This window comes from Vombatus ursinus, unplaced genomic scaffold (assembly GCF_900497805.2).
Source record: "Vombatus ursinus unplaced genomic scaffold, bare-nosed wombat genome assembly UNPS02014797.1, whole genome shotgun sequence".
NCBI classification, from domain to species: domain Eukaryota; kingdom Metazoa; phylum Chordata; class Mammalia; order Diprotodontia; family Vombatidae; genus Vombatus; species Vombatus ursinus.
In genome coordinates, this window is record NW_020954575.1 from 17,137,443 (window position 1) to 17,158,602 (window position 21,160).

Consider the following 21,160-nt stretch of genomic DNA (forward strand, 5'->3'; position numbering starts at 1 on the left):
TTTGAATCTTTGTTTCACAAGCTTTATTTTTTTTTATCTTTGCCTATTTATTCCCATATTATTCAGAAAGGGTGAGTTATTTCAGGGATTTGATCTTATGCATGACTATGCAGGCAGGCAGATGACAAGCCTAAGTACTAATTTACTTAGTTGTTTGGGATATGGAATGACTATATATTCAGACTGAAAACATTTGCATTGTGCCCATGTCTTCTATTGACCACTAGCTCAGATTATAGGAATTTTCTATAAAAGAAAAAAGAAGGAATATGATTATAACAGCACCAAACTGGTCCTTGATGACTTAACACATATATTGCAGGATAAAGCATCCTTAGGTCTGTTTGACTTCAGATAAGAATCACAGTTGACAACCAACCATGCAGTAACAATTCCACCTCATAGCCAAACTCAGGAATAGCCAGATGGGAAACATTCCTGTTAAAAGGAGCACAATGGGGAAACTGACCCAGAAGGATCCTATCTTAGGCCAGGCCAAGGTTGTCCTCTAGGTTTTCTCCTAGATATAGACCTCCACCTGTAACAGTTCAGGATCACATTCCCTCTGAGTATCTTGTGGCATTTCTCTTGAATGGTGGATTACTGACTTAATAATTCATCAGATAATTATACCTGAATTCAAATCTCAAAACAAAATCAGTTACAGTCGTTGAGAGCTTTTACCTCAAATGGTAAGGTTCACTAATCAGTGCTTAGGGTTGTATATAGTTATTTTTCCTCTCATGAAGTTGCAATGAGCAGTAAAATTTTTACCAGGACTTAAACATATATAAGAGATTTCACTTAACATTCTTCACCTTTTTTTTCTTCTCCAGTATAAATTTGTCCTGGTAGTAAAGACCAGTCATTAGAAATCATTTCTATATTATATATAAACTTGCAAATCCTCAGCAAGCCAAGTTCATTGTTTAGGAACTCCATAACCCAAACTAGCTCATTTCCCAGGGCTGATGACTTTGCCTCCACAGATGGTTTCCAGAACCTGGCAAGTTTATGAAAAAAGGGGAATTGACAGGGACCCCAGAAGAGACGCTGAGCTTGCTGCCTCTGCCTGCCCACACCATCTACCCTTAGAGCTGCTGTGAGCTGTGCTCTTTGACACCCCCCTCCACATGCAAGGGGGAATAAACTAACCCAGTTGCATACTCTCATACCCCAAGGTGGACTGCTCTGAATAAGCAAAACCAATCCAGATAAGGTTTTCACCTCATCTCTTCCTTTACACATGCAGTAATCAATTACCGATTTTAGATTTCAACATTATGACAATAACCCCAAATAATTTAGTTAAAACTCTTACACTTTCATAAGTGATAGCCAAATAGTTGTAGATGTAACTTCCTCTTAACTACGGACAAAGGTGGAAATAGCCAGTTCCCTAAATGGCAGTTACAAAATACTATAAAACAGGGTTGGCAGGGCTGATAAAATAACATAATTGGTTTTACACAATTTTTCCTCTGTCTTTTAGTTTCTTTCAGTTCATACTCTAATAACAACCAAATTATAAAAAGTTGCTCAACATAACTGATACAAAAGTTTACCAATTTGCACAATATAAAACATAACAAACCAGAAACAATATATGTATTTGAAACTCGAAACAAACCCATTACTGATCCAGTCTAGTTGAATGCATTTCCAAATTACCTTACACAGAAAATCAGGCATCTCATCACTATTGGCATTGTATACTGACCATATCTAAAACCCCACATAAAGTTATCAAATATGAAGCAATTACACCTAATTAAGGAACTAATAACAACAATTAACAATTATAGCTCATAGCAGGAATTGTGTTAGGCACTTTACAATCATATAAACTCAGGTAAATAGATGTGAGGTAACTTGTTTAAGGTCACCCAGTTAACAAATTTCAGATCCATGTATTATCCCAATTTGTCTTAATGCCAAATAGTATAATAAATTCTGACTTATCTTAAACATCAAATTAGGAGAGACACACTTAAAATGAGACCAGAATGAATTTAATTACACCTGGATGTATGTTCCAAATGGTATTACACAGAATCTTGGGTTATGGTTTTAATACTATAGTATTATATTTTACACGAATGCTATTTATTCCAAACATTTCATATTATGGGGTCTACTATTTCCAACCAATCCATTGCCAAAGATTGTAAAACGGGCAATGTGATATTAAGATTTAATCTACCCCAATGATCACACTAAAGAGCATATTTTAATTTAGTTCAAATCTGGGTTCCACAATCACAAAAGGAGCCCATAGCTTAACAATAGCTCTCTGTGATTTCTTCCTATATACTTCCAAATTAAGCAGCAATTTTTATTACTATGATTCCCACCAAAATAAACACATGACATCTCACACAACCTTCCCTCTTAAACAAAGCCAAAACTTTTTCAATCCTTTCTGTCAACATACTTAAACTGTCTTTCATAAAAAAGACCCACACCTTCCTTATTACCTTCAGATTCTTCCTTTATGCCATCCATTATCTTGTTCACCCCTTAAATTCTCCTTAAAATTTTTAGTATACAGTGGTGCTAAACAAAATACTTAAGATGCAAATGTTGGCTATTAATATGCCTATAACATTTAAACTATTGAATTATGAACATTTCTGTTATTTGCTAAGAAATGGAAGCACCAAAAATCCTTTAAGATGCTTTTAGCCCTTAGAAAAATTTTTAACAGCTTATAAAACTTGGTCTGTTCAAGTAATAGTCAAGTTCTGGTGTATTATTCACAAAAGTAGCAACAAAGCATTTAAAATTTACTTTTAGAAATAAGCTCCTCTGATATGGATAAGAAGCAAGACATTTCTTAAGATTCAAATACAGAAATCTATGATAAAATAAAACAGGAGTCTCACATAATTTATAGCAAGATTTCTAATTTCACAATACATACACCAATTCAGAAAGTTACATTTACATTGATCAGTGCTTAATTTTAACTTGTGTGATCCCTAAATACCAAACTAGATATTCTAATCAAACACAGCTACCTTTTGGCTGTGTCCTGGTTCACAAAAGACTTTCCCCTTTTTCATGAACCAGGAAAGGGTTAAGTGCCAGTCCAGTTTTGAAGCACAAGCCTTAAAACTTTTAGTAACACAGCCCCCAAACCTGTCTCTCTATAATCAGTGAAATGACCTTTTTCTTTAGCTGTAAAACAATAAACCAATCATTCCAGGGTGGGAAGGGGAGGAGTGATGGAAAGAACTTGACCACAATTTCAGAAATAAGAAGGAAGAGAACAAAATTTTTCTAAAAACATAAATTATCTAACAAGACACAGAGAGACACATAAGCACAGATACAAGAAACAGACTAATAACTTAGCAGCACTGAAAATTCCTTGCTAGCTTAGGCTTTAGATCGATAAATCAATTTAAAATGCACATCTTTGTCAATCATGTAAATATCTGTAGGTTTTAAGATCATATCACTATAAAATTTGGCCCTCTCTGGGAAAACAAAGCCATCTTTGGACACATTAGTACCCATGAGGGACACACACAGACAGAAACAAAAACAATGACAATAACAACAAAAATAATCCTTAACTTTTATATTTTCAGTTCATACACATATGTCTATATATCTTATCTTCTTTATGCCAGACAGCCAGCTACCTAAGAGAAGGAGGGCACTTACTTTTGATGCGCCATTTTTTACTGCATCACCTTGGCCAGGACCCTAGAAATGAGGCCAAAAACCCAGCCCCCTTCAGTCACCCCAAAGGCCGGTTAACCTATAATAGGGCTCTTCCCAAAGCCCTCTTTGGGCAAGTCTTCCAGCTAGGACAGCTAAACCCAGGCCTGTCCTAGATAGGACAACCTTTATCTAAACATCCAGCCCACTTATCCAAATTGGACTCTCAAATCTGCATCAGCTGGAATACCCTTAACCAAACAGGTCCTTACCTTTGTCCCCTTTACCACAGACAACCTACTTTCTCTTGTAATGAGGAACTCAACCCAAAGAGAGGGGAGTCTGAGATATGAGTGGAGGAGTTAAATTCCCCAAATCAGAGATCTGAGACAGGTGGGGAAAAAAAAATGCTGGTACCGAGCCCTGCATCTGAACCCTCTGACCAGTCTGAGTCCCTTTCTCTCATCATATCCCACTGCTGCCACCAAAATGCCAACTGGCAATCACAACATCACAAGACTTATGTGAAAACCAGGTTTATTACAAGGTAAATGAACATGCATGTGGAACCCAAAGGGTTCCCAGTCTTTACAGAAGTTTACATTTTTATAATAGTAGGACAAAGGAAGGAGGGGATACCAGGAAGGGGCATGACATGGTACAGTGCAGCAAAGGTGGGGAAAAAAAGACATGACCACTCCCCATGGGGAGGAGCAAGGTGACAGCAAGCACCTCCTTCTTTTCCCTTGGGAACTGCTAGACTATGAAGATAGGAGGGTCTACGGATCTGCAAAGGACCCCAGCTGCACAAACATTATCCCAGCCTGGCACAGACTGGCTAGTGCCTGTCTTGCCTCCCAAGGACACGCAGAAAGTCCAGCTCAGGGTGAAACAACAAATTATGTCAGCTCAGGGGAAGCTTCATCCTTGATACATTCAGGGCCTCCTGCATGCTCTGGTTCCAGTGTTTCTGGAAAATATGGCAAATCAAAAAGACAAGTTCAGGGGACCCCTCAACAGCCCTTAACAGTATATACAAGATGAATAAAAAATAAATACAAAGTAATTTATGGAAAGGAGACTTCTAGAGAAACTGGAGTTTGAGCTGGGTTTTGAAGGGAGCTAAAAGGAAACCCAGTATTGTTTGTGAGAAGACTTTGTCCAAAGCAGAGTTGCAGAAGGAGAGTAATGTTTAATAAAGTAGGAAAGTAAAGTTGGAGCCAGGGGATGGAGGGCTTTTCATGACAAATAGAGAAGTTTGTAGCTGAACTCGGTGTCCTCACCTGTAAAATGGACTAGTTGAACTAGATGATTGTTAAAGTCTTTTCCAGTTGTAACATTCTTTGATTCTGTATTGTTTAACCAAAATCAAAGCACATTAAGTATTAATACAGGCTAGGCACTATAGAGGGAGTCTGCTGGACAGCTAGGTGGAACAGTGAATAGAGCCCCAGGACTGGAGTCAGGGAGACTCATCTTCCTGAGTTCAAATCAGGCCTCAGAAACTAGCTGTGTGACCCTGGGCAAGCTACTTAACCCTGTTTTCCTGTTTCCTCATCTGTAAAATGAGTTGGAGAAGGAAATGGCAAACCACTCCAGTATCTTTGCCAAGAAAACCCCAAATGGGGTCACAAAGAGTCAGGCACAACTGAAATGATTGAACAACAGGCACTGTAGAGTGAAAAGTTAATACTCTTTTTCTCAGTCTCCATTGTATCAAACTACCATCCCATCTCCTTCTTCTCCTTCCTTGTTAAACCTCAAAGAAAAAGCTGTCTATACCTGATGCCATCATTCCTCATGATTCACCCTTTCTTCCAGGCCACGTACTGTAATCTCCCTTGAGTCTCTACCCTTTTACTGAAGAAACTGCTTTCATGAAAGTCACCAATGACCAGATCACCAAAACCAATGGCTTTTTGTCATTCCTCACCCTCCTTTACCTCTCTGTCAAATGCCATTTCTGTAGGATTTGTCACAGCTGCTCAACCCCTTCTTTTTTCCCTCCATGCCAATTATTTATGCTTCTATGACATTTTACTGAGCAGTTCTGTTTTTCACATACTAATAATATATGACCTTGAGTTGAGGAGTTAGATGTATTTAAGGACAAGGACATGAAGATTCTTAGCCCAGTCCTGACTTGTCTGTTGAACTCTGGACTCTTATTTCCAACTCTTACCAGTTATCTCTATCTGCTTGTCCCACTGGCATCCAAGTACAGTATAGATAAAGTTAAACTCATCTTTTACCTTATCAGTGGCTCTCCCACTCTCCCAGTCACCCAGGCTTGAAATGTTGGAGTCATTTTTAATCTCCCCTTCCTCTCAAGCTGAAATTCCACTTAATCACTAAGTTCTGCTGACCGCTGCTTCTCACAAGAGCATTCTCTTCTTTCTTAGCTTCAGAGGTAGCACATTTGTCTCTTTTCCTTCTACTTCTCTTAACTGCCCCTTCTCTGTTTACTTTTCTGGTTCTTCATCTTCTTCCCAAACCCTTAAGGTAAATATCCCCCAAGGTTCTGTCCTGAGCTCCCTTCTAGGCCCTTCTCCTTACAATCTTCTGTCTCTGAACCGCTATGTAGATTCCACAAATCTCGATCTCTAGCCCTGATTTCTAGACCCTCTAAATGTCTACAAAAGAAAAACTAGGCCTAGATATTTAGATCTGGGAGTCAACCTGAAGGTCTCACTGGCATTTCAAACTCAATATGTCCAAAGTCAAATTTATTATCTTCCTTCTAAACCTGTTCCTCTTTCTGTCAGACTTCTTTGGTCAGTCTCCCATGCTCAAAATTGGGGTTATCTTAAGCTCCCTCCCTCCTCAGATTATCCTGTATTTGTTCATTTTATACTAGCATCCCTCAGAAGAACGTAAGCTCCTTGAGGGCAGGGAATGGTTTTTTTTTAAATTTTATCTCCCTTAGCACAAAGTAAGGACTTAGTCAATGTCTTTTGAAATTAAGGGACTCTTCTATCTGCCTTGATTTTCATTTGCAAACACCATTTCTGCTTCTGACCTTTCCCTTCTATTTGTCCTGTACTTTCATCTCCTATTGCCACTACCCTAGTACAGACCCTCATTACCTTCTGCTTGGACCACTGCAATAGCTTTCCAATAGATCTTCCTTCCTGCCCTCTATCCCACTTAACTCAGCCCTTCTTTATAACATTTTAAGACTAATTTTCTATCCATCCAAACAGCTGAGTGGCACCATGGATAGAGCATTGGACCCTAACTTAGGAAGACCTGAGTTCAAATCCATGCCTTAGGACCTGAGTAAGTACCTAAGACTTAAGTACTTAATAGCAGTATGATCCTGGGCAACCCTCCTTAACCTTCCATACTTCAGTTTTCTCATCAACAAACTGGCACCTATCTTCCAGCGTTGTTGTGAAGATAAAATGAAATTAATATTTGCGAAACACTATGCAAATGCTAGTTTTTAGCTGTTATGTAAGGATTTAGTCATATTACTCCCCTGTTCAAAAATTTTCAGTGGCTCCCTATTGCCTACTGAGTAGAGTCCAAACTGCTTTATTACCATTCAAAGCTTTCCACAAGTAGGCTTCAACTTTTGAGCCTTATTCCATATTATTCCCCTCTAGTCATTCTATGTTCCACTCAAATCCTGTTACTCTGTCCCTGCAAGCAATAAGCACTCCCTGTCCTTTCCCATATCCTTGCCTTTGCTTAAACAGTTTAAACATGTTGAAATTCTAGCTATCTTATAGCCCAACTGAAATGGCTTCTCTCCAACTGTGCCTTCTCTATTTTATTTATCTGATATCTTCCCTGATTTCTCTGTCTGCAGGTCCTCTGTCTCCACTTAGTTCTCAAAGGGCTCCTTGTTTTGTATGTCTCCAACATACTCATCATATTATCAGTATATACAATAGTTGTTTGTATTTGTGACCTATTCCCCCACTAGTTGTGACCAAACTTTATCAGAACTTTGTATCTCACCCCAGTGCCTAGAATAGGGCTTGACCCACAGGAGATGCTTAATACAGGACTCTATCTTGCACTCTCTTCTCTTCTCTCTCTACACCCTCTCTCACTAGTTCCCATGAGTTCAACCTCTATGAAGTTGATTCCTAAATCTCTAGATCTAGCCCAATCTCTCCTGAATTCCATATCCAACTACTTATTGGATATCTCCAACTGGATGTCCAATAGGCATCTCAGACTCAACATGTCCAAAACAGAAATCCTTCCCCCAAACCCACCCCTCTTAGCAACTTCTTTATTTTTGTTGAGGCCATCTAGTCACCTTCATTTGCAACCTCACTCAGCCTCAACTTTTCCCTCTCCTTCATCCCTCTTATCCAAATAGTTTCCAAATCTTGTTGATTATTCCTCTATAACATCATTTGCGTCCATTCCCTTTTCTTCACTCACATGGCTGCCACCCTCCTTAAGGACCTCATCCCCTCTCACTTGTACTGTTGTAATAGTACTCCAGATTGGTCTCCCAGCCTCTTATCTTTCCTCTCTCCAATTTGTCCTCCACATAGGTACTAAGTTACTCCTACAGTTGCCAAATATGAGAGGTAGTGTAGTACAGTGAGGCAGCCGGGCCTTGCAGTACATAGTGTTGCACTTGGAATTCAAATCACTAACTGTGACCCTGAGTTAAGTAGCTTATCCTCTCTGCCTCTGTTTCCTCATCTGTAAAATGGGGGTAAGAATAGCACCTACCTCACAAGGTTGTTGTGAGGATCAAATGAGATGACATGTATAAAGTGTTTTACCAGCTTTTAAAGTTTGCAATATAAATTGCAATATAAAGTTTGCTATGTAGATGCTAATTATTATTATTAGTGAATAGAGAACTGGAGTCAGAAAGACCTGGATCCAAGTTGTTTCTCAGACACATGATAGCTGTGTGACGCTGGGCAAATCACTTAACCTCTCAATGCCCTAGGCAACTGAGACTATGAGTTGCAAAGAAGGTGCCAACCTATATTGGTAGAGGGAATTCCTTTATCTGGGAGTTCTTCCTCCCAGTGAAGTCACAGGTCTAGTCCCTATCCCTGTCCTTAAAGTGCAATTCTGATCATATCATTCCCCTGGGCTATAAATAAGTCCCAACAACTTCCTCCATTTGGCCCTCCAAAGCTATCAAAATCTAGTTTCAGCCTACCTTCCCAGGCTGATTGCACAGCCCTTTGCTACGTATGTTCCTTATTCTGTGCAAACTGACCTGCTTGCTGTTCCTGGTCCTTGACATTCCATTTGTCACTTCCGTGCCTTTGCATAGGCTGTCTCCCATGCATGGAATGCCTTCCCTTCTTCCCTCCCTCCACTTCATAAAATCTCTAGCTTTCTTCACCAGTCTAGCTCAAATGCTACCACCTCCAGGAAACCTGTTCTGATCATCCCAATGCTCTCCCCTGGAAATTGCTTTGTATATATTTTGTATTTCACTTTCTAGGTACATCCTCTCCCTCCCCTAATAGAATGTAAGCTCTTTGTGAGTAGGGACATAGCCTCAACTTCTAGCATGGTTCCTGACACACAGGAAGCATTTAACAATGCCTGTCGAATGGCTGAATGACTTGACTAGACAAGGCCTCCCTCTGGAGGGTCAATTCGGGGAGGCAGATCAATAATGGATTAGATAACACAATGCATAATGGGTCATTAAGGAAACATAAGATGCAGATGGGGCAATATATTCCAAATTCTTCTATTTCAAGGAGAGTAAGACAATCTCTTGGTGTCACTGAGACAGAATAATAGGCAGCATAAACACTAGGTTTGACCCAGTCTGTCAGTCCTGCTCTTTGAATATGCTGAGGGTTGACAGGTAAGGTTAAGGCAGAAGAATAATAAGTATATCAACAGATAAACCTGAATATTTATGCCACATGAAAGTCAAGGGTGAATGATTTGTGTGGGCAAGAGACTGTTTATTTGGACAGGGTGGAGTGGAGGGACTCTTGCTGGAGGAAAAAGAGATTTCAAGAATTACTTGAATAGTGAAAATCAGCTGTTTTCTTAAAGATGGCAGGAGTAGGAGGGCATAGGACATGTGGGAATCATGGTGTTAACTCTGGGTAAGGTAAGAGCAGCTAGATGGCACAATGGATAGAGCTAAGGCCTGCAATTAAGAAGAGCTGAATTCAAATCCAGCTTCAATTACTAGCTATGGGGTCCTAGGTAAGTCACTTGACCCTGTTTGCCTCAGTTTCCTCATCAGTAAAATGAGCTGGAGAAGGAAATGGCAACCCACTCCAGTATCTTTGCCAAGAAAACCCCAAATGGAGTCACCAAGAATTGGAGAGGACTGAATAATTAAGGACTTTGCGTAGAAGGCAGGTTATCTTTTTGGACACCGGTTTTTTGCCTCTGCAGAGGCAAACCAAACCAGTCTTTCTTTTTGCCTTCACTAGGGTCAGCTTCCTTCAGTCAGGAGGTGGCTAGAAGGGAAGGCTTAGATGCTTAGACATTCTGAAAAAGGCTCCCAGTTATTTGGCTCCAAACCCTAATAACAGTAGCTCACATTTATATACAGCTCTTCATGGTTTGTAAAAACACTTTACAAACATCATCTCATATGCTTCTTAAAATAAGGCATACATTTTACAGATGAAGAAACTGAGGCTCAACAAGGTAAAATGATTTGCCCAAATATACACAGCTAGGATTTGAACTCAGGCTTCCTGACTTCAAGCCCAGTTCTCTTTCTAGTATACTACATTGCGTCTCAAACACTGTTTAAGGGAACCCCTCTCCTCTCTATAATACTCTTTTCCTCATTGATTTGTACCCAGAGATTGGGGAAAAGATCAGAAGGTGCCCTTCTCCAGAGCTGTCTGGGCATGTACACAACCTCCCCTGCTGATGCCAGGGCATTGGCCAGCATCCTGAAGATCAAGCTGCTGCACCTCCCCCATCCCTTGCCCCATTCCTAGAAAGACGGATAGTGCTGGCTTTTCCTCTTCTTCTGTCAGCAATGACCCTCTCTATTTCACTGGCTCCTTAAGTAGAACCAACCTGAGATCTAGGTCTGGAGTCCTGAATGAAGGGGAGTTAACAATGATCTCAAGCGGCAGGTGCCATCCACACCTCGACAGCCAAGCACATCCCTTTGTTTCCCTCTACTCTGCTTCCAGGAGCAATTTTATTTCATTGCTAACTCGGCTTTTTAATTGTTGTACTTTAACTAGAGAACACAGGTTTGTACACTGCTAAGCAATCATCCTGGTGATTAGTATTGATCCTGGGTTTCCTGGGGTCTGGAGTCCCTTTACTCAGGAGAATTAAGTAACCTGGGATAGTGGAGAGCAGAAGGTAGGTTGATTGTGAAAGATCAAGCTATTCAGAGATTTTGATTCAAAAAACAAGAACAGGTATGTTAGGATCCCCCAACTTGGTGGATCAAGGGTGTGTGTGTGTGTGTGTGTTTAAGGGGTAGAAGGGCTCTATCACTATCCCTCCTGCTGAGCAATGATTCTCCCTTCCAAGTCTTTCTGAGACTGGAAAGAATATTCCATGTTTAAGGCCTAGGAGTGGCCAGCAAGGGTCCATGGACCTGCAAAGGGTCATTGGATAAACTTCACAGGTTCTGTGAACTTGAATGAGGACAAAAAAGTCATATATTTACTTCAGTATGACTGGTTTCCTTTGTAATCCTATGTATTTTATCTTATGCATTTAAAAACATTATTCTAAGAAGGGATTCATAGGCTTTACCATTCAAAGGTATCCATTACACAAAAAAACTTAAAAATCCTTGGCCTAGAGAATCTTGCATAGTAGATCTCTGTGTTTTGGCTTCCCTTTATAGGCCTCAAGGCTATGGAAATGTCCTCAATGAACCTATAGAACCACCTTGGTTGTAAACTCCAGGAATTCAGTATGATTCATTCAATAAACTTTTATTGAGCATAACCAACATGCCTCAAACACATTGATAAGTTAGGGGGATGTCTACCCCAAGCATGTGAAGACTGCCCCTGGTGGAAATGGTGAATGAGAACAATTTCTTCCAATGGCCAAGAAGGCAGCTGAAGCAGGCCTTGTGGATCATCCATTACACCCGAGACCCTTGCCAGTTGTCTTGACTTTTGTCCTACCACTGAACTTCAATGACTCTGGAAGAAAGACTGAGGTTGACAATGTTGTACAACTCTGCCTCACTTAAATCCAATTCAGTTGAAAGACAAAGACATCACCCATCACATCATTATGTCATTCGTCCTCTTCAAAAAAGAAGGCTGAACATTAGATCCTTTTATCAATCATTGGGAAAGATCCCAAATTTTGTTGTTATATAGTTTCTACCATCCTAGATCTTCCTGTCTAGTAGAGAGATGAGACACAAACACAGATAATTAGAATGTACATCAAATGATAAGGCATTAGAGAAATACAAAGAAAAATGCAATGTGAAGTGCGAGGAGGAAAGTCCTTACCTACAAACCAGAGGTGAGGACTTGGGAAGCGCTTCATGAAAGTAGTAGCACTTAAGCTGAGCTTTAAAGGATGGTAGGAATTTAATAGGTGAAGAGCAGGGCAGTGTATTCCAGGTATCTGGAATAGCAAGAGCATCAGCTTGGAAATAGGAGTACAGGTTAAAGCAGTGTGGCACAAAGTGACTAAAGGGGTATGATCATGGGGTAAGGCTGGAAAGGCAGACTAGTATCAGTTGTGGAGGGCTTTGAATGCCAAGCAAAGCAGTTTGAATACTGCTCAGTAGGTGACAAGCTAAAGCTTTTTTGTATCAGAGGAATGATATAGTTGAAAATAAAATTATTCCTACATCTGGATAAAAGAGCATTTTGGGCCAAGGGAAAGAAAAGAATGGATATGAGGAGACCGTTTAGGAGACTCTTGAAATTGTCCAAAGAGGATGGTAATGAGGACCTATACTAAGGTAATGGGAAAGGAGAAAGGAGAGGAACGGCAATGGACATCATGGTTAGAAATATACTGTTTTAAAAAGAGAAGAGCAGAGCATCTCTTTTTGGAGAGGAGCTCCAAGATATATATGTATAGAGGCAAAGCATCTTTCTGGCCTTCCCACATTTCCCTTTTTATCTCTATAGTTGGTTTTGACAGGAAGAACAGGGGTATGGGAAGGCGCATATTCTAAAAGGATTTGATTAAAGAAGATCTTTTGGAGAATGATAATGACATCACCAATAATGCAGCTGTCTAGAGTGTGGGCTGGAAGGGTAAAGAGGGGCCTTGTCCACCTGCTACCGGCCTGACTTGAAACTGGATAGAGGATGGCCTAGGGCAACTGTTTACTCTTGGGAACTATTGCAAAACTTGCTGTCTGGGGCCTTGGCAGCTGAGGAGAGAGGGAGGATGGAAACATGCCAATGCTTTGGAAGCCTGGGCTGACTCCGTTGAGCTGGCCATTGAATTTCAGTTCTGGGCTCCACAGCTTCCTGGGGTCATGAAAGCAGGGGAGAGACACAGGAAGAGGGGGAGGACAAGGGAGCCCTAGTGAAGTAGTTTTGGTGCAGTAGAAAGTACATTGGTCTTTGAGGATGTGAGTTTGATTGTTACTTTTGTCATTTATTATTCGTGTGATCTTAGGAAACTCATTTAACCACTTTGGGTCTCAGTTTTTTATCTACAAAATGAAAGGGTTAGACCAGATGACCTTTAAAATTCTTTCCGGATCTAAACCTATGATCCTTTGATGGTAGTATCTTCTCCTAAATGAGAGACATCCTTCTTGAGGCCACATAAATCGGAGATTTAGATGAGATGATCCTAAAGCTCCCATTTGAATTTTATTCAACAAACATTACATAAGAGGGATCTGACCAGGGGACTCTCCCAGAATGAGTTTGATGAGTTTACTTCTCCCCCTATAGAGCAGTAGTTTCCAGACTTTATATAGCAATGCCCACCTTTAAAAAAAAACAAAAGTCACTACAATTTTTGAGATACTTTACACAATATAAGTGTAATTGTTGAAAATGTCAATGAATCATCTATAATTTTTGAGTTATTTCCATTTTTACAAGTTGCAGTTTTTTTATTTTGAAAATTAGCTTATTACATTATACTTAAAAACAACGCTGTTGAGAAATACAACAGATCTTATGATACTTTGTTTAACTTTGAGTTTACACCCTTCAAAATCAACAAGCTGCTCAACACAGTCCAACCAAACAGAAGCCAGTGCCAACTGAAGGTGATGGTGCCCTATTCAACAGGGACGACTCCAACTTGACCTTGTTTACCTACAGTACATTAATGAATGGGCTTCTGCATTCAATGCAGAACAAATTTGACCCGTTACTCTTGCATTTGGTGACTTCAATTAGAAATATGTTTTTGCCAAAAATGGAATGAATTTATGCAGGAGCTATACTGGAAAATACCCAATAATTTCAGCCACTTCTTTGTGGTACCACAAACTTCTCCACCTTCAAGCTTTGAAAACTCTGGTTTGAACATGCTTATTGGCACCTTGTTAAGAGAACAAAGACAACTAGTCTTACATTTATCAAAAGCCTTTTAAAAATATATGTATACATATATATGTATATGTATGTGTATGTGTATGTGTATGTGTAGATATATATATATATATATATATATATATCTACACACACATATATATAAGAAATCAGTAGATTCTAGTGCTGGGCACTAGGTTAGATTAAGTAAGATTCCCCCTCCTCCCCATATCGCTACCCTTGAAAGGCTTAATGCTCAAGGTTCCTTTTTTTGTCTAGCTGGACTCTTCTGCCCACTCGCCTTCCTAGAAGGGGTGGCAGAAGAAGGGGAAGGGGAAAGCTGTGTCTTAAGACTCCTCACGGCCCCATCACCCCCTCCAGCACGGATGCTGCCAGAATTCCCTCCCCTTACTCCACCCTACGTGGAAAGGTCTGACCTGACTGCAGCTGTTCCTTGCAGCCTTACCCAATAAGCCAATGGGACTCACTATTTGCTAGACAAGCCCAGGACATGAGGACATTAAAGCCGGCTGGATCCAGTCGTGGGAGGGACGCTGGGCCTCCAAAGCTGGACCAGCCCCAATTGGGACCCCTTCACCCCTTCTCCCCCTGCCCACGGGTAGGATCACCATGGCTACTCGCCCCGCCCAGGGATCAGGCCAGAGCCCACCGCCCCCACACGTGGCACCCTATCCTCCGAGAGCCGTCCCTGCCCATCTCCCCACCAATGGCCCCGCCCCCGAGGAGGGGAGAGAGGGAGGGCGGAGGCGCAGGACTGTTCGGTGACGTGAGGAGAAGGAGGGAGCGTCTGTGAGGTCAGGAAAGGCGAAGGCGGGACCGAAGTTGGGAGGGGCGGAGCGAGGAGCGGAGGCTTCTCGGCCTGGCCGGCGGGGAAAACAGGACTACAAATCCCAGCAACCCTCAGGCCTGCCCCCGTGGGCGGGGCCACAGCCGGGCAGCGAATGGGAAGAAAGCCTCAGGAACAGGCTAGGAGACACGTGTGGCCAATCCCCGGGATCCCCCAGCCATGAGCAGATGGAAGGGGGTGGGGGGGAGGGGCTTGGCTAGACCCCGGACAAAAGCCGGGGCTGGGGCGGCAGCTGAAGGCACAAGGTCCTAGGGGCGAGCAGGCGGACTAGTGGTTGCAACTAGGCCTTCGGAGGGACTAATACCGACAGGCGGCCGCAGAGAGGTGAGTTGCGGGCGGCCGCGTGGGCCGCGGCAGGGATCCCTTTCCCAGCCCGCCCGCATCCCCCCCTTCCCTTTAGCCCTACGACGGTCGCATCGTGTGGACCCGGCGCCTGGGCCCCTTCGCCCTGGAAGTTAGCTTGCTCGGAGCTCGAAATCGCCTTTCTCTGGTCATCTTTGCATGATCCGCTGCCATGGTCTGCACACTGACCCCCTCCCCCATCAAGCCGGCCATCCGCGCATACGCGCGCGCAGTCGCGACTCTGGACTTTGCCAGGGTCCTCTCGGAGGTGGTGTTTGCCTTTCTTCCCGCCTCTGCCCCCCCATCCGCGCTTCCGTGGCACCTGTCGCTACCCGGTTTTGTTCCCAGCCGAGGCTCCACCCCTCCCTTCCCCGCCTCCACACCCAGGGAGCCGGGCACACGGAGCCGGCCCAACCCTGGAGGAAAGGAAATGGGAAAAGCGCGGTCAGCTCGAGCAAGCCCAGAGAACTTCCCCGCCACACCCGGTGATCTTTACCACCCTCCCCCTCCAGCGTGGGTTTAGGGGTTCGAGCCCCACTTAGGCCAGTAAGGGGTAGTAGGGGATGGCAAGTGGGCGCGGTTCTGTGACTCCCGCGTGTTGTCCCGGAGTTCTCCCAGGTCTTGGTTTGTGGGAAAGGACATTGGGAGGTGGGGTCTTCTTGGGCTGGAATGGGCGGAGCCGGGGGGGGCGGTGCGGGGATTAGGTGTTAACGTGAGGCCATCTCGTCCGGGCTGCTGTATCCATCCAGATGGTCGGAATGACTGGAGGACCTCCCCCCACTCCCATCCCCTCCTCCTCTTCTTCCTCTGGTCTGGTTGGAGAAGAAGGAAAGGGCATGGCTGGTGGGGATCCAGACTCTTCTCTGAACTCACCTCCCCTCCCAAAATATTGGCTAGCACAGTATACCACTTAGGAGTTCTGGGCTCTCCACTCCACGTGAATCACTCTTTGGAAGGTAGTACCAATGACCAGGTTGAATCTGAGCGTTTGGATGTAAGGCAAGGGTTTAAAAAAAATTTAAAAAAAAGGCAAGCAATTGGGAGGGGATTGAGGGTTCTTATTTCTGACACCTTTTAACGTGATTCCAACCCCCTTACTTTTAATTTAGACTAAGCTTTAGCTCCCTTTCCCAGTCCCTTCTGTATTGGTGAGTTAGAGAGAGGCACACCCACCTCCTGGTGAATCTCATTACGTTGTCAAGCCTGGCACTTCTCTTAGAAGGCCCCAGTCATAGGGGATCCCCAGTGACAGTGGGATAGGCTTTAAGATCTCAGGAAAGGCCTTAGGGTCCTTGGGGTGATACTAGTTTAGGGGAGAAGGAGAGGCAATAAGGGTTTTTCAACTAATTTGGGTGTCTCACACACCACATAATACACACTCATATATAATGTCCCATGTATTAGGCCCTCAAAAGGGGACCCTGAAATGGACTGCTACTAGTTCTGTTTCAGGCTTGTCGTCAAAAACCCCGTTAAGATTTCTTTTGTAGGATAAAATGGAGGGTAATATCCTTCTGTCAAGTCACACTCAAAGAAAAGACCTTTTCAGGGCTTCCTCCTCATTTCTTATCCTGTACCTTCTGCTGGCTGTCCTGTTTTTCTCTGTGACTGCTATACTTTGGAGAGCTGATACTTGTCTAGATGCGGAACTGGGCTGTGGGGTCCCTCCTTCTGTCTTAACATAAGATGCCTCTGAACTTTAATTTGCTAGGATCCTTGGTGAGGAGTAGATGTTAATTCTCCTGTTATTCATCCTTTTACATAAAAATGAGTATAGCCTTTTACCCTGACTGGTCTATAAATCACCCCTCTGTTTATTAGCCAATACTTTTCTTTGTCAGCAGTGATAGATTCCTGGGGCTTTAGTGGTGAATCATCTGAACCACTAACTCTATCCCCACCCCCCATGCCCAACCTGAAATTGAAATTCAGTTGAAATTGAAAATTCAATTTCCTAGATAGTTGGCTGAAGCTCTCTAGTGGCTTCAGCTGTGGTTGGTGAACTTATTTAACATAGGCCCTTCAGCCCTGGCAAGATACAAAGAGTCAGTTAATCCCTTCTTCTGACTTTAAGATTCTGGGTTTTAAAGTACGTTGGCCTCGCACTTGGTTGGGTTTGCCTTACCTGTGGACAGTGAGTGAATGAACACCAGCTTCTGTACTACTCTAACCAGCAGACTCCCTGTCTCAGTCTGGAAGGACCTAGCCTTTGGAAAAAATGCCATGAGTGTAAATACAGCTCCCCACAGTACCATCTAATTTGTGTTTCTCCTCCTGAAATGTCCCTTTAGGTATCTGATCTCAGATCTGGGATTTGCCTGGGAAGCAGGGCAGGCTCTGACCTATAGATCTTTGCTGAGGATATTATTTGAGGATCAGAGATTCATAATCATGATTGGGTTTGGTGGAAGAATGGGGTATGATCCATAGGAGATGACTTATTGGCCCCTCTCCTCTCTTAGTTGCGTGAGCACCTTTCCTCATTGTCTGAAGGATGTCCTTGGTGACTGGTAATTTCTTCTTGCCATCTGTTATTTATTCAGTGTGGTTTTTTTTTTCCTTTTTCTTTGAGTCCCAGTCACCAAAACCCATTAATTTTTAGCAAACAGATCCTCTTCGTCTTCTCCACTACAGTTTTGTTAATGGAAATTATTTGAGGGAGGGGGTTAGAATGCCAGAATTCTAAAGTATTTCCCAAGTGGTTGCATTTTGCTCTCTACTCTTCTACCCCTAATTGGCACTTAGGTAGGTCTGAGATGTTGGGGCATCTGTGACGGTGTTACAAGGACATATTATCTAAATTGATCTTGGGGATGGGGAGTGAGAAGGGACTATAGAATGAACTTTCCACCTCCATCTCTACCATGGCATTTGTCTGCCCCAGCTTTATTTAAGGGGAAAAAGTAAGGTGTGTCCCATTCTGTTTCAAGACCAGTTTTTCTGGTCCCAGAGTCAAGAAGGTTGGGAAATTGTCTTTGAGAACTGGGGTAGGTGGAGGTGGGGTTGGAGTGGGGGGTGCTGGTCTGGGAAGTCAGAAGAATCAGCCCCAAATTAGGAAGAAGCGGCTAGGGACACAAGGCAGTTGCAAAAATGAAAAGGCCTCCAGTTGCTCTCACTGCCATACCTATTGGGTCTTTTCTGTAGCATTGAGAGCTCAATCTGATTACACCCATTTTATAGACTCCCTCTATTGCAGAAGTGTGTTTTTTGAGGGAGGAGTCTCTGGGTGTCCTATAGATAAGAAAGATGATTCTCTAGGTCGGGAAAGGGTATAATATATTCAGACATGTGAAGTAAAAAAAGATTTCAATCAAACAAAATAAAATTTAAAAGGATGCGGGGAGGAGGAAAGCTATACATCCTCCGTAAGTGGAGAAGGGAGAAGACAAGGGGATGGGGGCTGGATTGTCTGACTTTCAGACAAGAGCCTCTCTCATTAACATGCTTCACTTCTGATCCCTGGATGGGAACAAAATTCCACACATGGCAAGACCTACAAAAACCCAGATGAACACTGGCCAGAAGCCACTAACCTTGACATTTTCCCCAACAAACATAGCATTGCCTTTCCTGATCTTTATGTGTCCAAGGGAAGAAAGCCTTGTTTTCTTTGTAATTTCACTTATCCAGGCATGGCAGAAATTCTGACTATATGTTCCCCCCTCCTCCTTCATCTTTTTTTCTTTCTCCATTGGCCTCTCCCTCCCTTTCCCCAACCTGTTACTCCTGCTATCTTGTGGGAGGACAGGATTGGACAAGGGAGGGAGGGTGGGTAGGTAGGTGGAAGGAGAAATCCTCCTCAGGGTTTTGTTTGTTTCCTGGTGTGTCAAGAGGATGCTAGGATTTGGGGTTCCTAAAAATAAATTAATAAAAATTCACTTGGTTCTCCCAATGTCAGGGAGTCTCCTTCTGTAGGGTCCCCAGGTGCCCAGCTGAAATAATCATTTGTTTAGAGCCTTAGAGATTGTCTGGTCCAACCCACCCTTGTTTTACATCTGGGGAAAATGAGGCCCACAGAGGTGCCTTGTGGACACATAGTTGGTGGTAGAATTAGTTAGTTTAGGAGTGACTGGTACGTGTGGAGTTCCTGAAATGCACAATTACTACAGCTAAATGAACTGCCTGGGAGGCCAATAGGCTCATTGGTCTGCCAGGCCCACTGGTCTCCTCCTCAGTATGATAGGAATATTCTGGAGGGAGGGTCTGATTTGGTAATATGTTTTGGAAGCTACTGGCCTACCTCAGTCCTTATTGCCAGCCCACAAATACTTGGCTCTGACAGTGAGCAAAGACCTTAGCTTGTCCAGAGTCCTGGGGTAATAGATGTAGCTTCTTTGGGGAGTAGAGTTAGAGGGGAGTGAGGTCAAAATTGTGGTTAGGGATTCAGAGAGAAATCTAGAAGGGGATTGTGCAGTTCTGGTTGGGTGCATTAGAAATTGGGGAGCTGTGTGTGCATGCTGGGTAACTTGGGGTCACAGGAGTTTCCTCTGTGTTGTATCTGAACCTCCTTAGCTCAAGAGTTCTTAACCCGGGTTCTGTGAACTTAATTATTTAATATTTTGAGAACTGTATTTCCATGTAAGTGAGTTCCCTTGTAATCTTGTGTATTTTAGGTTTTATACTTAAGAACAGGAAGGTGTCGACAGGTTTCACCAGACCAGGACACACAAAAAAACAGCTAGCTGCTCTTTCTCACACCCCCTCCCCATCATCCATAAAACGTGGTAGGAACGTAGAGTTTCTTTCTGTTAAAATACATTGCCAGCCTGGCATGAAAGCAGAGCTGAAATTAGTTCATCAGAGAAAGAGCTATTCCTGACTTCTTCCATGGTTTTGTTCTTCTGGCATCTTTTATCCTTCCCTAGTATCAGGGAAAATTCCACTTTATCCCCCTTGGAGCCTTTTTCTGCTTTTCTGTGAGAGATGCTGAGATCATCTGTTCTGGTGTGTTTGGAGGGGGGAGTTGGAACCTTAATGACGAATGACTCTACCCAGCTGGAACTAAACAAGGGTCTTTATCTGGGAGTCCCAAGCCATGAGACTAGGGAGGTTTGGGGATGAGGGAGAGATTAAGGTAGGTTCTCTCTTTGCTGCCTCTTCTGACTGGGGGCCTTCTCTTGGGCAGGCAGTGTCTGTCCCTCTTACAGCCATGTCAGCCAAGGCAATATCGGAACAGACGGGGAAAGAGCTTCTCTACAAGTACATCTGTACCACATCAGCGATCCAGAACCGATTCAAGTATGCTCGGGTCACCCCTGACACCGACTGGTGCCACCTGCTGCAGGACCACCCCTGGCTCATTAGCCAGGTCAGCTGCCTACTAGACCTCTGTATTGGGGGTGGGAGGTGGGTGGCGGTAGGATAGGAAAGCAGCCTTGTTAGGGAGATGATACTGACACATCATCGAATAATTATTATTAGATAGCAGTCTATACTGTGCTGTGTCCACAGGTGTTGCGGTTAGAAAGGGTGAAGCTGGTCTGAACCAATGAATCCACAAGCTCTGCTCTGTTCCAGGCCCTGTGCTTCATGCAGCAGATACAAATACAAAAATGATGGTCTCTACCCTCAAGGTGCCCAGGTTCTATTGAGGGGGAGAGATATGATATGGTGACAGATACGTACATGCAGAGCATATGTGCACAAAATACATGCACAGTGATGTTGGGAGGGAGTTGGGGAGGGGATAGGAGGTATACCTTGAAGGAGGCAGATTTGAGCTGAGCCTTAAAGGGAACTAAGGGTTCCAAGATATGGGGATGAGGAAAGGCATGAGAGAAGGACCAGTGCAAAGGCTAAGGTGGAAAACAGAAGCAAGATGGCAGGCAAGCCAGGTGTTCCATTGGAGTGG

General features: G+C 43.2%; 1 protein-coding gene across 3 annotated transcripts in view; it reads left to right on the forward strand.

The window, feature by feature from the left end:
- The first annotated feature begins 15,167 nt into the window (after nt 1-15,167).
- Nucleotides 15,168-21,160, forward strand: part of ACLY (ATP citrate lyase) — a 45,018-nt gene continuing 39,025 nt past the window's right edge. For 2 of the 3 annotated variants that reach the window (XM_027870351.1, XM_027870353.1), the window contains exons 1-2: nt 15,168-15,291; nt 20,435-20,617. In XM_027870351.1, the coding sequence (XP_027726152.1) occupies nt 20,459-20,617 (159 nt within the window). In that variant the 5' untranslated portion in view covers nt 15,168-15,291; nt 20,435-20,458. Of the gene's footprint in view, nt 15,292-15,699; nt 15,795-20,434; nt 20,618-21,160 lie in introns of those variants that run through there. The other variant, XM_027870352.1, reaches the window with a different exon arrangement.